Raw genomic sequence first — 15,542 nt, 5'->3', positions numbered from 1 at the left:
TTTGAAATCTTGTGATTATAAAAATTGTCCTTAAATATAAGTACTAGATGCATTTATTATTTTATCCCAAACATACTTATATAAATTTTACTAATTTATCTTAAAATATAAAAAAATAATAAGTTTTACACATTCAAATTAAAGGTTAATTTAAGAATATTTATACATAAAAATAACACATTAGATTTTTTATTTACTTTTTATTTAATATATGTGAAAAAAACTATGTGTGCTAATAAAGGGCGACAAAGGTAGCATATAAATTAGTAGTATACTTGAAATTTTTTTAAATGTGCATATTCTTAAATGACAATTAATGGAGTAATTTACATGAATAGTCAAATTTGGTTTATTACTTTTACAATTTTATATATATTTTTTTCATTAAAACTTGAAATATAATACTATCGATGGTCATATATATATAAAATAAAACGTAATAAAAATTATCAATACAGTTAAATTATTAAATGCGACTAATATTTATAATTTATTTTAAATATAATTTTATATTAAATGTTTTTGAAAAATGCAAAATTCGCTTATATGAAATATGATTATTTTTATTAAACATTGAATAGGAGTAGTATAAAAGTAAAATAAATCACTAATACACTTTAAAATGTGTGTGTGTTTTTTTTTTTTTTTTTTTTTTTTTTTTTTTTTTTTTATAATAAAAAAGTATCGCTAAACATTTTCTTATATACACAATTGATAAGAATTAATGGATCTCCACTCATATAATATTATATTTATAGTTAAAATTAATCACATGTTGTTCACAAAATATTTATCATAAAATAATGTTGTTCATAAAATATTTTAATCTTGAATAAGTTAGAAAAATATGGAGATTATCACCAACATGACTTCATGTGTCCAATGCAAGTAGACCCGTACATAAGATTTAAACAAGAGGTTCAAATCCAAAAAACCAACATAATCGCTAATTATCTTTTCCAGTTTATGATTAATTAATATTAAAATGTACCTGAGTAATGCAACTAGCTTCCAAGTGTCATTTCTCTTTTGAAGTAATCACTTTGCTAAGAAGGTATACAAAACACCAATTGCACTTGAATTAGTATTGATTTAATGCTGTTATATATTTTTATTTAATTATTTTGATTTCATTCTTTCGTTTATCTTCTAAACCACACGTGTGGTCGAGAAAATGAACAAAATGACAAAACTAAAACACTTAAATACGAAACAATAGCATTTGAATCAATACTAATTGCAAGTGCAATAGGTAGAGTTTGTATTCCTTTATAAAATAAAACAAGTGTTGTGAGCAAAATTAGAATCAAAATATACAAAGTTACATAAGATTTGGTGGTGAATATTTTTCTTGAATACAAACTATGTGAAGAGTGAAGCTTAAATCTGTAGTTTGTGAGAATGATTCCCTTTTTATTTCTTAACTATATATATAGCTATGACTTATAACAGAAATTCCAAAGAATATAGGAAAATTAATTCCTAAAAGATAGCAGCTAATACTAAGTCTAACTAATCGTTACTCCTACTAATTAGAAGACTTATTCAAACAGAAAATAATTAAACAAACTAACAAACTCCTTATTAATTGTTGAAAGAAATTGAAGACAAGATTGATATAATTAAGGGTGACAAAGAGATTGTAGTGTAGGGTGAAGTGAATTGTGTAATGGAGAATGACTTATATAAATGAACTGAGTTACTAACATTTAAATTGATTTTTACATATTTTAATCTATATAATTAATTCTAAATTTAAGTTAGAAAATGTAATTTTTGAGTTTAAATACAATTTTTATATTAAAAATTTTGTTCAACTAACTTTTATGATAATATATTTTATCATAATTCACCTTACATTCAACTTACTTTTAACAAATGAATATATTCAATCATAAATCACTTTATAATATTCAATTCAATTTTAATTAAAATTGAATGAAATAAAGTCTAACAAATTATTTATAACTGATAAATAATGTTTATCTTACAAATTAGTTTATAAAAATGAGTTAAATTTAATATAAAAATTTAAAAGATAACTGGATAGGACAAACAAAGTTTATTATTGGGGTTGGACAGTATTGTTGGGGCACACAAGCTTTGTTTACTTTGCAAGAAAAAGGAAAATCCAGAACAAAAATAAAGAGTATAATCTCACAAAATGGATCTTCTCATATTGAAAATATGAAGGAATGATGTGTTTATCTCAATTATTTATTTTTTTAATTTTACTTTTATATTTATTTTCTCTCTGATGCAAGTATTTATTTGAATGGTGAATACGAACTCATTGCTCCATTTTTTTTCTTCAATATAAGTGGATCCATTATCATAATCTCAAGACAGTAAAGAATTAATTTCATATAAATATATTTAAATATCAATTATTTTACATTCAATTAAATTTTAATTAAAATTAATTTTAAATACAAAATTACTTAATTTAAATCAATTGAAAAATATAAAACAGCTTGTGAAAATATGTTTTCAAATTACAAATGGATATTTTAATCATTAAAATCATAAAAGTCGACCAATTTTGCCCTATAAATTCACGAAATATCAACTTAATTTTTGAAATTAAAAAATATAAAATAATTAAGTACTTTCTCAAATTTTACATCACAAATTTATAGGTTATATGTGATACAGTAAATAATTATTTAAGTTAATACGTAGTTTATTTGTTTTGATGATTGTTTATTAAATAAATAATTTGATCGAAAGAATAAATTAATTGATTTTTTTTACACTAAAAAACATTAGTATTTACACTAATTGAATATATTTTTTCAGTAAGGCTTTGCTGGTGTGATATCATCCACGGGTTTCATTCATGTGTTGTTCGATGCATTTTAGTATTTAACATTTGTGTAGAATTCATCATGTTTTTACCATTGTTGTTAAAGAGTAATTTTGTTTTAGTGAGGAAACTCATATAAGGTTTTTTCTTATGCAATAAATTGTTTGTTCCATTATGATGTGTGAAGAAGTTAGTGCTACTCAACCTTTCTAAAAAAAATTGGAAAAAAGTTATATTATCATTAACTAAAACAACTTTAATAATCATTTAACAAAACCAATAACAACTCAATATCTTTAAAATGTTATATCTATCTTATTATCAATTTTGCAATACATTTATTGATCTCTAAATCTTTAAAGCATACAATATTGCAACTACCGCGTAATATAGTTTACAATTTTAAACTTTATTTAGAACATATTCTTCTAACAAATGAACACACAATAAAAGATATATTAATTTTTCATTAAAAAAATAATAAATCTAAGAGTCATTCAAAATTGAAGTACCATTTGAATCTCCAACCACTTTAGACATAGACAGCAAGCATGAATATTGTTTAAGGCCCCCCATCATCATCTGTGGTCTAAGCTATCCAATCCACATCATGCCACCATGCGTAACAAACTCACCTTCCATCATTAATAACACCCCACCTCTTCATACTTAAAATTTATGGAAACTACACCATCAACTACATTTAAATAATGATACAAATTTAGATATTATATTTGTTGGGACTTTGAAAAAGATAAATAAAACATTGATAAAGATGAAACAATCGAACACAACAAGATAGCCTAACTTGACATTGACAAATGTCTTCAAAACAATAACATCTTAGTGGTATTTAAGTCTCCAAGATATTTGTGGTTGATCGGTTGATCTATATAAGACTTTATATTTGAATTTATATTATGAAAATTTTATTTGCTGTGAATTATAATGTATTTATTATATATTGAGTGTTTATTATAAATTTGATGAATTTTTACTTTATAGATTATAAAGTTCTGAATATTTTAATATATTTAAATTTTTTTTATTATTTATTTATTAAATGATTCAACCGTACTTCAATCGATTGAACCAATTAAATTATGATTCAGTGGTCTCGTCGGTTCCAGCTCTAGTTTGATTTTAAAAACATTAATTTTTGATGTCAATATCGAGAAACATTAATAACAAGCAATTAATTTTTACGAAAATTAACTTTTAACCTTGACATCAGCTCAAATAAATGAAGAGAAACTTTAACCCAAAATTTAAGGAGATAAACTTTTAAAGTCACATTTTCGATTGTAATATATATTTGTAAACTATAAGACATGTGAAGGTACAGTTTTCTCAAGGATTTTATGAGACGAAATCTTCCAAAATTCATTAGACTTTTCTTAGTTGACACAAAAGTATTAAAACAATAGTGAAAATTATAATAATTAGTCTCAGGAAAGATAATTTTTCTTAAAATCAATACAAGCTCGTTGATACAATATATTTTTTTGAAGAAACTTTGAAGTCATCAGTTTCTAATAATGTTGTTATTTTTTACAATGCAAAACCTATCGTGTATATATACAATATATATACGATATATATTCAAGCATGTAACACTTTCAATGTTAATACTCAAATTTTTTTACCGTTGCTTAACGTTCAATAGAAAATAAAAGCTCAACTTTATATAATTAATTGAATTGAAGTATATGTTTTAAACTTAAAAATAAATTATTCAATTAAATTGATTATGTAAGTATGTAAGTGCAACACTCTTTATTATATCAAAAATCGGTAACTACAATAATTTTGAATTAAGCAAAATAATATTAGTTGATTAAATTATAACATACTTTTGAAATAATACAATAGTTTTCATGTAATTTTTTTTACACTACTAATTAATTTAGATTATTAAATATTGGACTTTAACCATATCTATTTTAAAATTCATAAACATAATAGTGTGTATTTGATTAACAGTATACAATTACATAAAAATAATCTCTTTCTTATTTCTGTCTTAAAATATTAATTTACCGAAATGTGTACTCTCTCTTCTACTTTTATAAAAAACATTTTAGTCAGTAAAAATTGATATACTTGTTTAATATTATAGATTAAATATATCAATTTTTGTTGACTAAACTGTAAAAAATTACAAATCCAAAAAATTGATATCAATAAGAAAATCACTCCAACTTTGATCTTCTAAAAGACCTTTTATAATCTCATCATTCAATTTAAGGTCTTTCATGAGCATCCCATCTTGGACACAACATAAATCATTATTCACACCAACATTGCATCCTTTGTCATCATCCATCATAGTTGATCCCACCCACCACTTATCATCTAAATTATTATCATTGTACTTTGTTATTAAAGTATCATCACATGCTTGAGAATTTTTGGCCCCACTTTGATCTTCATTAAGGAACCTCATTTTCAACATGGTTGAATTAGTGGTTGAGAAATTTCGAGGTTGGGGTTTTATGACTAAATGAGGTTTGATTATTTCCTTTTTTGACTTTGCACATGTAGAGTACTCTTCCTTATGAGATGATGATACCTTTTTATGGATATGGGTATTCCAGTAATTTTTCACATCATTAGGTGTTCTTCCAGGAAGTCTTCCAGCGATCAGGGACCACCTACAAACCCAAATTATTCAAAATTAAAAAATAGTTTAATTGTCACATTACTTTATAATTTTTTTTACGATATCAACAATTATAATTATTCATGAATATAATTTTAAAGATAATTATAATAGAAAATAAATATTACTTCTATCATATAATTTAAAGATAAATATTACTTTATTGTCACCATAGAGTTATTGTACAGTAAAAAATAAGTCAATATTTCTTCTATCATACTTTTTTATTATTTTGAATTTTATATTTCAAAAGCATTTTATTGATAGAATATTTTATATATATATATGAAATATATTAAATTAGAGGAGTTTTATAGAAAAATAGTAAATCTTGACCTTATGATCGTTCATCCTTACAATTATATATGAATGATCGTGATTAAGAATTATTTAAGTGGCTTATGATCACTTAAAGAAGTACGTTTTCTTGTAATCTTAATCATTCATGTATAATTAATATTTAACTATTTTCATCTTTCAGAGTAAAACTTTTTTTATTTTGATATTTCCTATATATATATATATATTATAAACTATCTTTTTTATTTTCATATATAGGATTTTCCTTTGAAAATTGTAATTACATTTATTATTACTTTAATGAAATTAAATGAGATTAAATATTTTTTAAAAGGTTGAAATAAATTTGATTTAATTTATATAGGAGTTTGAAGGGAATGGGTGTGAGACATACTATTTTCGAATTATTCAAATTAATTTTTTATTTAAATTTCTTTAAAAAAATATAAAATATTATAAAAATAATTTGAAAAATAACTGTAAAAAACAGATCCAATACCTGTTTCCCAAGAGTCTATGCAATCTTTTCATCATGTCAACTTCGTCCTCAGTGAATTCTCCTCTCTTGATACTTGGTTTTAAATAATTCAACCACCTCAATCTACAGCTTTTGCGACATCTGTTCAACCCTACAATTAAAAATCGATCTAAATATTATTTTTAAGGTGTTTGTTTTTACGGGATTTAAGATAATTTTTTTTTATAAATTATTTAGAATTTTTAATTCTATTTATCTAATATTCTATATGATATATAGTATTTTCGTAAGCTAGTTTATATTTATAAGCTTATTCCAATATGCTACTCATAACTTCAACTTAATATAGTTTAAAAAATTGGATTATTTTTTATTATATATACTAAATTAACCTAAAAATAAACTAATTTAATATTTTTGAAAATGTATAATTTACCTGTTCTTATGGGCACAAGGTGCCATTTTCCTTCTCCATATTGTTGTACACAAGTAGTGAGAAGTTCATCTTCCATTTTATTCCAAGCTCCTTTTCTAACAAATGATAATGATCCTTCTCCTTCCATGATTGTAATTGAGATGTTATGTTTCTTTGCAATATGTTCTATTCAACTATCATATATATGCATATATACTTGAGAAAACATTCAAATAATAAATAATCAACGTGCAATGCTTGTTGTCCACATAACCAAAGAGATGTGTAAACGTTTATACCACAAAATATAATTCTTGCATAAACCATAATATAGCAACCTAATCTCGCATACCTAATCACCCTAGCTAAGAGGATGTATCTCAATGCTTTTTTTTTTTTTTAACTACGATATTTTTCTTATATTTTAAGTGTTTAAATGTACAAGATAAAAATACAAATGTTTATATGAGTAAATTTAAGAATTTTTATATGTATTTTATTTAAAATATCTGAAATGTTTTTTGTATGGTTACAAAAATTTGAACACTTTATTTATAGGCACACACATAAAAGAAAAAAATATTAACCTAATGAGAATTTTTTTCATTTTGTAATATTTAATTCTTGTCAAACTAATGTGATTAATTAATGAAGCGTACGGTTGGTAGAAAGCTAAATTGGTTAACTCCATGATAAATTATTCTCCAAGAAAAAAACTTTAACCTTTAAAATTCAAGTAACATCTTCAATTGATGATTTTGTAGTCAAATTTAGCTCAAAGCTGAAGTTTGTTTTGCTTGTGTTATTTCGTTTTCTTGTGTTTCCTCAATAAATTGATTTCTCTCTCCTGTTAACTTCATTGAATCATAGCATACTCTAAAATACCAGATAGGAGGACCAATTGATTGGTCAGGAAAAGTACTTTTGTTTTTGTTTCTTTATAAATATAAAAATTTCATATTAAAATCACGTTATTCAATTTTGACTATATGTCTCATGTGTTTGTGATGATATGCAATCTGAGTAACATAACTCATGTGTATAAATATGATAAAATTTAAGTGTCTATAATATTCGTACATTTGAATCTATAATATTAATAATATAAAGTTATTGATTAAAATTTATAATTAAATAAAATTATTATGTAAATTTCAACTAAACAAACATTATCATTGTAACCGTAACCAAGTAAATAACTTTTTTTTTAGAGATGAACACGTTTCAATTAATTTGAATTAAATATTAAAGAATTAGATGATACAAGTTTAAAACTCGAGTGACCTAAAAAATATTAACTCGAAATCATTATTAATTTTTGGTCGTTAAAAAAAAGTAAAGATTTTAAATAAATAAAAAATTGAAGCATCCTTATCCAATGTAATCTTCTTTTACAATAAACAGGAAAGTTGAATATTTGAACATGGATACAAAAATTTAGATATAATATTTGAAAACTTAAAAACATGTATTTCTTTTGATAAAATTATATATAATTTATTTATGTATTTTACTTTTTTAAATGGTAAATTCAAACACTATTCTTGATTAATGGTATTTGTCGGCAGCAGGGATACACACATTAACGTGGCATAATTATGTACGAACAAAAGTAATTAATAACTATGATCGAAATTAATGGGGGTAAGAAAAAACATTTTTCTAAAAAAAAAAAAAAAACTCTGCACAACCTACTATTTTAATTTTCTGCTATCTAGCTACCAATTTTGTTTTATATATGTCCTAGGGTTATGAATAGGTTAGGATAGAGTAGAATTTGTGAAGCTCAACACACACAAGATGACAATTTTACACGGTATCGCAATGGTCAATTAATTTTTCAACGAGAATCAAGTTAGAAATTTGAATTATATTGACTAATAAATTAACTTTGATTTCGTTACATTTAAAATTGACTCAACGCATATAAATATTTAAGGCGGATTTTAATATTAAATAGAAAGAAATTTATAATAATATTTTAGTAAAATTATTATATTTTTGTTTATTTTTTGCACTTTAAAATCAAAAATCATTTATTTATTTTTGTATAATATTATTTTTTTCAATTAATAATATAATTAATTAATTTCATATTTGTTGGGAAATATCAATTTAACATTAGTTTCACTTCTGAAAATATTATAATCTGAAAATATTAAAATGAGGATTTTTTATTAAGTAAAAAGATACTTCTGGATTGTTTTGGTAGTCCTACTTTAGATTGACAATGATTACACTTATAGTTTTTTATTTTACTTTTATATTCATGCATTATTTAATTTGTTTTTGGTATTCTAATTTTTGTTTTAAGCTCTAGCACTATTGAGAGTACAAGGGAGATTCAAAATATGTTACAAAAGATATAAGTTAATAGATTTTGAAGGGAGATTCATAATTTTGTGACTACGATTTTTATTCAATATAATGCTAATTTGAAAATTTTACACAATGATATTGGTGTGAAATTTCTGTAGATAAATTTTTACTTCTCAAAGGGAATAATTTACTAGATAAGTTGTGTTGAGACTTCTCAGCAAAATGGAATAGTTTAATGAAAACATCAACACATATTTGATGTAGAACGTGTTTTATTCTTTCAATTTAAATTACCTAAACAATTCTTGTTTTATGCTATTGCACATGTTGTCCATGTGATTAATAGAATGTCTACACCTCTTTTATCTAATAAATCTTCTTATAAATGTTTAAATGACATTTTTCCTGACTAAATAATTTAAAGGTGTTTGGATGTCTTTGTTATGGTTCCACTTAACTTGCTAATTGTTTCAAATTTTAATTTTGGGTCAAGAAAATAAGTTTTTCTGGGTTACAAACTAGAAAAAAAAAGTTTTATTTTTTAAGATGTAAACAACAAAGATATATTTGTTTCTAGAAATGTCAAATTTAAGGGATTGTTGTTTCCTTACGGTCCAAGTAACAATGAGTCATCTTCAAAATCATAATAAGAATACATCCAACATTCAAATGATCAAATTCCTCCTTCATCAACTTTTGATCATGACCAGGACATCACCCCTAATGAAGTAGGTGGCACAATCCAACTCCAAAGCCAACAAGAAGAGGAAGATACAAAGTAGCAATAAATGTCACAAAAAAGAGGGGGTTTGAATTGTGACATCTTTTTAAAATTTAATTCATGCATTTTAACTTTAAATAACTCAAGAACAATCTTGATTGAAATAAGTTAATCTTTAGAATGTTCTAGGTGTTTTAATTTAAATAAAATAGTCCAGTTTATAAACAAGTTAAATGTGATTAGTGAGTGCAAGATAAATATAGAGAAATGATAAGAAGATCGCACAAGGATGTATCTCTCTTCACTAAAATGGGTTACGTCTAGTCCTCATAATTTATGAGATTTTCCACTAATGTGCTCAACACCAAAACGTTCTGCCTTGCACTATTTTCTTAATCACACTTTGATCAATTACAACATTCACATTTCAGTCTTGAAAGAAATTTATATCGTCTTCTTTCAGTCTAGAAAGGATTTTTACAAGTAGTTTTCAAGCAATTAATAATTTTTACAACAGTTTCACTCTAACTTAAGAAATAGACTTGAGTTACAAAATGATGTGTGTGATAAAAGTGTTTGGAATCTAAAAAGTTCTTAACTCTTGTTTGAGATTGATTAACAAAAAAAACTCAATAAGATGATTGAGAGAAAAGTTTCACAACTTTAGCTTCTTAGACGAATAAGTGTAGATAGATTATTAATTGAATTTTTGTCTTCATCTTCTGATTTATCTTCGTTTTATAGAAGATAGACTTAAAATATTCAGTATAATCTAAAGATAGTTGTTGGACAATCTTTCCAACTGTCAATTGTTTTCTTTGAGAGAATCTTCTTATTTGCAGTTCTGTCTAAAATGTTATTTTTCAACCCGAAAACATTCTACCTTGATATTTGAAGGAAACTTGGGCGCGAAGGATGAATATGTACGTTGGGACAAAGTTGATTCAGAAGAATGCGCATATGTCATGTCAATAGTGTCTTTTGCAGTGCACTTGAATGCTTTATACTTGCTTCCAATTAATCAATTAGGAGATCAAAATTACAAATCATCCTGCATGAGTTTTTTTGCAAGTAGACATACATTATTTGACTAATTTAAATTTTTTTTTTTTTACTTTTGGGCGGCCTATGTGCGAATTATATCAATTCATCACAAGGTTTTGGTGATCCCAAAATTGATCCATCAGTCCTTTGTCTTTTAATAAGACAATTAGAATGTTTTGCAATCATTTTGTCATCAATCATATTTTAGCATTCCTTTGAGGAATTTCCCAAATGATTTGATACCTCATAAAAGTGTATTCATGTCTTGATGTGTACAAGAGATGAGTCCAAATTTGATTGCTTGCAAATTGACCACGTGATCTTGCATGAATATACATACTTTAACATATCATGAATTAACTTGTTTTTTATTTTATGTCTAAATAAATACACTCAAAAATACAAGTTAATAATTAATACGATCAAAATTGTAATTAACAAATATAATTAAATGATTGATTATCTTCAAAATATTAATTTAGAGATTTTGCCTCAACAAGATGTCCACAAGAATAATAGTGCAACAACGTAACCAACCCCCAAAGCTAGTAACATCATTGGAGGCACAACAATGTCAAGCATATATCTAACTGCATTAGTGCCAAGACAAGAAGTGAATAATATCAACTTACGGAGATCCACATGTGTTACCAATCCTCTATCCTATCTGACATATTATGTTTTCCAAATAAATTGGATAAAGAGCCAAGAGACCCGAACACTCTATCCTATATAAAGTAATGTGTCAGATTCCTACTTGTCTAATGCAAAAAGAGAATTCAATGTTTCTTTGGTAAATGAAACTGAACCAAACTCATTTGACGAGGCTAGTTCAAACACTTATTGGATGCAAGCCATGACTACAAAATTAGAAGCTCTCCAATCAAATAACACATGAAAACTAGTACATTTGCAATATGGAGTCACTCTCATAGCATGTAAGTGGGTATTCAATATCACAAGGAAGCAAGATGGAAAGTTGAGAGATATAAGGGGTGCAACCAAATAAAACGTTCAGATTATTTGACACTTTTAGTCATGTTACAAGTATGATCACAGTAAAAGTTTTGTTAAAATTGGCCTCCATCAAATACTAGAGTTTGCATCAGCTTAACATAAATACTATTTTCCTCCATGGTGACTTACATAAAGATGTTTATACGAGTCTTCCATCTGGACTATCACCTTCTTTTCCTAATCAAGTATGTAAACTTGTTAAATCTCTTTATGGCCTGAAGCAGGTTAGTAGACACTGGCATGCAAAACTTTTATATGTTTCATTAATTATTGGTTATAAGCAAGCCACACCAGACCATTTATTATTGATTAAACATACTAGCAAGTCGTTTAATGCCTTGGCCATATATGTTGATGATGTAATCTTGGATGGCAATGATATGTTTGAATTGAATATTGTTAAAGGAATATTGGATAAGTCTTTTGATATCAAGGATATAGGGCCACTCAAATACTTCTTGGGCCTTGAGGTTGTCCAATCCAAGAAAGGAATTTATCTCAACCAAAGAAATTATTGTTCTATCTTACTAAATGATGCAGGCTTACATGGTTGCAAACCTGCAAATACTTCATTGGATTTTAACCTGAGACTATAGCAAGATGATGGTACGCCTCCAACTAATGTAACAAGTTACATGAGATTGATTGAAAAACTTCTTTACCTTACAAATAGTACACCATATATCACTTTTGCAATATAATAGTTGAGTTAGTTTATGGTTTATCCCACTGAAACACGTCATAAACCAACAACTAGAATTTTAAGATATCTAAAGAAGAGTCTTGGCCAAGGGATATTGTTTCCAAGAAGTTCTATTTTACATCTTATTGGTTTTAGTGATGTAGATTGAGGAACTTGCAACGACATAAGGAAGTCAGTATCATGTTATTGTCTTTTTATTTATTAGAATCTCACTTATTAGTTGAAAGACAAAGAAGCAAGTTATAATGGCCAGATCATCATCAGAAGCAAAATATAGGGCATTGGCCTCAACTACATGTAAACTATAATGGATTATTTACTTATTAGCACATTTGAAGATTTTAACCTTTATGATTTATATCATATATTGTGACAACCAAAATTCACTACATATTGCTACTAATCGAGTCTTTCATGGAAGAACAAAGCATATTGACATAAATAAGTTGCTGCCTCTTCCAAGCCACATGACTAAAACATAAGTCCACATGTTATCAATCATTCTGCCTACCTCTTTCACCCGTTGGATAATAACAACTATTTTATTCCTTACTATATGAATCATGTACATATCATTGTAAATTAATTTAAAAGTAATTCAATCATAAACATGATATATATTTAGCAAAAAAAATTTAGTTTCTTTAACACCCTTCACTCCCCCACCCCACTAGATGCCAATCAAGGCAATTAAAAATCAATATCCAAATTCCTTTAACCATGGGACATGTAAAAAAAATAAGTGATAATGAGTTTCCATATCATCCAAGCTAAACACACAACACTTCAATCACTATGTAGTTTGTCACGTCACCAATTAATATATGTGTTTGAATTTGTTGTGATTAAATTTGCTTTTAAATGGATTGATTTCGATTAAAAATAAGTTAACATATTTATATTTGAATATTGGATTAAAATATGATTTATATTTTTCAATTTTACTCTCTCGCTCTTGATGGATAAGGTCTTAATAATTTATAGTATGTCACATGATTTATATTTGAATATTAAATTAAAATATAATTTATATTTTTTAATATTAAAATATGAATAAAATATTGATTTTAACTTCTAAAAAAGATGGAACCAATATTATACATACGTGATTTCACTTTTAGCCATTTGATGAAATACTTATATAGATCGGATTTTAACAGCTAAAATACTAACCGAAATCCCCTTCTATTAAATTATAGCACTAATTGTTAATAATCCATGTCAATTACATGATGAATAACCAAAGGCGGAAGCGTACCTGTGGGAATTGCCATTGATGAAATCCTGGGATGATGATGATAGAGCCAATGGGTTGGGTGATCTTCCTCAGCAAAACACCCTGAAGACCTTGCTCTCTTGATGGGGATAGAGAGAACCAGAGAGTTTTCTCCTTTAGGGTTTTGAAACTGAATAGTCTTGTTGTGTTTGCCTTGGGGACCATTACCCCTATATATAACTATTATTAGTTATATCCCAAATTGCAGTATTTCCAATTCAGCCCCTCATTAAATTAGAAACTGCCTGGTATCTACACTATTAATTTTCATAACCATTATGCTCTTTAGCCATAAACTATTATATTTCATTTGACCCCTAGTTTATTGGCTAATTATATAATGACCCTAACACACTTTATTAATTAATTACATATGTGACCCATAAATCTTACAATCTCCCACTGGTCACACATGTATCCTTAGGAGTGTGTTAGACTTTATGACGTCAAAAATGTCATTATAATTACCTTGAGTATAATCCAAATTGTCCCGTCCATTAATCATATCAGCACATGGAACCAAAGAGGCTTTCGTCATAATAAGCATAACTAAACCCATCAATGATCACCCGTACTGACACAACTAAATGACATAGACCCATTATGAAAAGTGTAGCATGAAAATTACATGAAGTTGGTCAATGCATGTCAATTTTCAACTGGTCCTACTTTATCGAATGAGATCATACCATAACTTAAATGTACAAAGTAACCAAAAACTGAATACTTTAAACTTTATTTCTGATCAGAAAGTCCAAATACAATGTATTTGTACTTTACAATTAAACATAGAACATGAATTACATAATGGACGAAACTCCCACTAAAATCAAGATTCCTCAAACTGTAGCACACCCATGTGAGCAGTATGCTCATGAAAGACCTTGGGTGGTAGACCTTTAGTGAGTGGATCCGCAATCATGGAGTTTGTCCTTAAGTGTTCTATGGATATCTGTCCACTTTGTACCTTCTCTTTAACAACTAGGAACTTAATGTCAATGTGCTTTGACTTGGTTGAGCTCCTATTATTGTTAGAATACAGGACTGCTGATCTATTGTCACAATACAACTTGAGTGGTCTTTCAATCCCTTCAACTATTTGCAGCCCCGTGACAAAATTTCTCAGCCAAATGCCCTGGTCAGATGCCTCATGAATTGCTACGAATTCTGCTGCCATGGTTGATGAAGCAGTAAGACCTTGCTTGGCACTACGCCAAGAAACTGCTCCACCAGCTAACAGAAAGACATAGCCTGAAGTTGATCTTAAGCTGTCTTGGCATCCCGCAAAATCCGAGTCAGAGTACCCAGTGATCTCTAACTGGTCTGACCTCCTATATGTGAGCATGTAGTTTCTTGTTCTCTTCAAATATCTCATGACCCTCTTGGCTGCTTTCCAATGGTCAAGACCTGGATTGCTTAAATATCTGCCTAAAATCCCTACTATGAACGCTATGTCTGGACGCGTACATACTTGGGCATACATAAGACTCCCTACAGCTGAAGCATAAGGGATCTTTTGCATTTCTTGAATTTCCAAACTTCCCTTAGGGCACTGTTTGAGACTAAACTTGTCTCCCTTAGCAACTGGGGTGTCCCCTGGTTTGCAATCCTGTAACCCAAACCTTTTGAGAACCTTATCGATATAGCTCTTTTGTGACAATCCAAGAATACCTCGAGATCTGTCTCGGTGTATCTGAATTCCTAATACAAAAGAGGCGTCACCAAGATCTTTCATCTCAAAATGCTTTGATAGAAATTTCTTAGTTTCGTGCAACATGCCTATATCGTTAGTGGCAAGCAG

At 27.1% G+C, this 15,542-nt stretch overlaps 1 protein-coding gene across 3 annotated transcripts; it reads right to left on the bottom strand.

Moving 5' to 3' along the window:
- Positions 1–4,755: 4,755 nt before the first annotated feature.
- Positions 4,756–7,032, bottom strand: LOC101494325 (transcription factor MYB1-like). 3 transcript variants are annotated; one of them, XM_004489357.4, is made up of 3 exons: positions 6,683–7,032; positions 6,268–6,415; positions 4,756–5,460 (listed from the first exon to the last, which is right to left on the bottom strand). In XM_004489357.4, the coding sequence occupies exons 1-3, from the start codon at positions 6,807–6,809 to the stop codon at positions 4,965–4,967; spliced, it is 771 nt and encodes a 256-aa protein (XP_004489414.1). In that variant the 5' UTR covers positions 6,810–7,032; the 3' UTR covers positions 4,756–4,964. The 3 variants fall into 3 exon arrangements, with proteins under 3 accessions (XP_004489414.1, XP_073221358.1, XP_004489415.1); XM_073365257.1 differs by having other exon boundaries at positions 6,268–6,387; positions 6,683–7,024; XM_004489358.4 differs by having other exon boundaries at positions 6,268–6,397; positions 6,683–6,989.
- Between the last annotated feature and the right edge of the window lie 8,510 nt (positions 7,033–15,542).

Source organism: Cicer arietinum, chromosome 2, assembly GCF_000331145.2.
Source record: "Cicer arietinum cultivar CDC Frontier isolate Library 1 chromosome 2, Cicar.CDCFrontier_v2.0, whole genome shotgun sequence".
Classification (NCBI taxonomy): domain Eukaryota; kingdom Viridiplantae; phylum Streptophyta; class Magnoliopsida; order Fabales; family Fabaceae; genus Cicer; species Cicer arietinum.
Note: the sequence above shows the minus strand (reverse complement) of the source record. Positions and strands in the feature narration are given on the sequence as shown.

Coding starts and splice junctions, on each gene's coding strand:
- LOC101494325 (XM_004489357.4), bottom strand. CDS start 6,809: ATGGAAGGAGAAGGATCATTATCATTTGTTAGAAAAGGAGCTTGGAAT. Junction 6,416..6,682: donor CCTTGTGCCCATAAGAACAG/GTAAATTATACA, acceptor AATAATATTTAG/ATCGATTTTTAATTGTAGGG. Junction 5,461..6,267: donor CATAGACTCTTGGGAAACAG/GTATTGGATCTG, acceptor TTGGGTTTGTAG/GTGGTCCCTGATCGCTGGAA.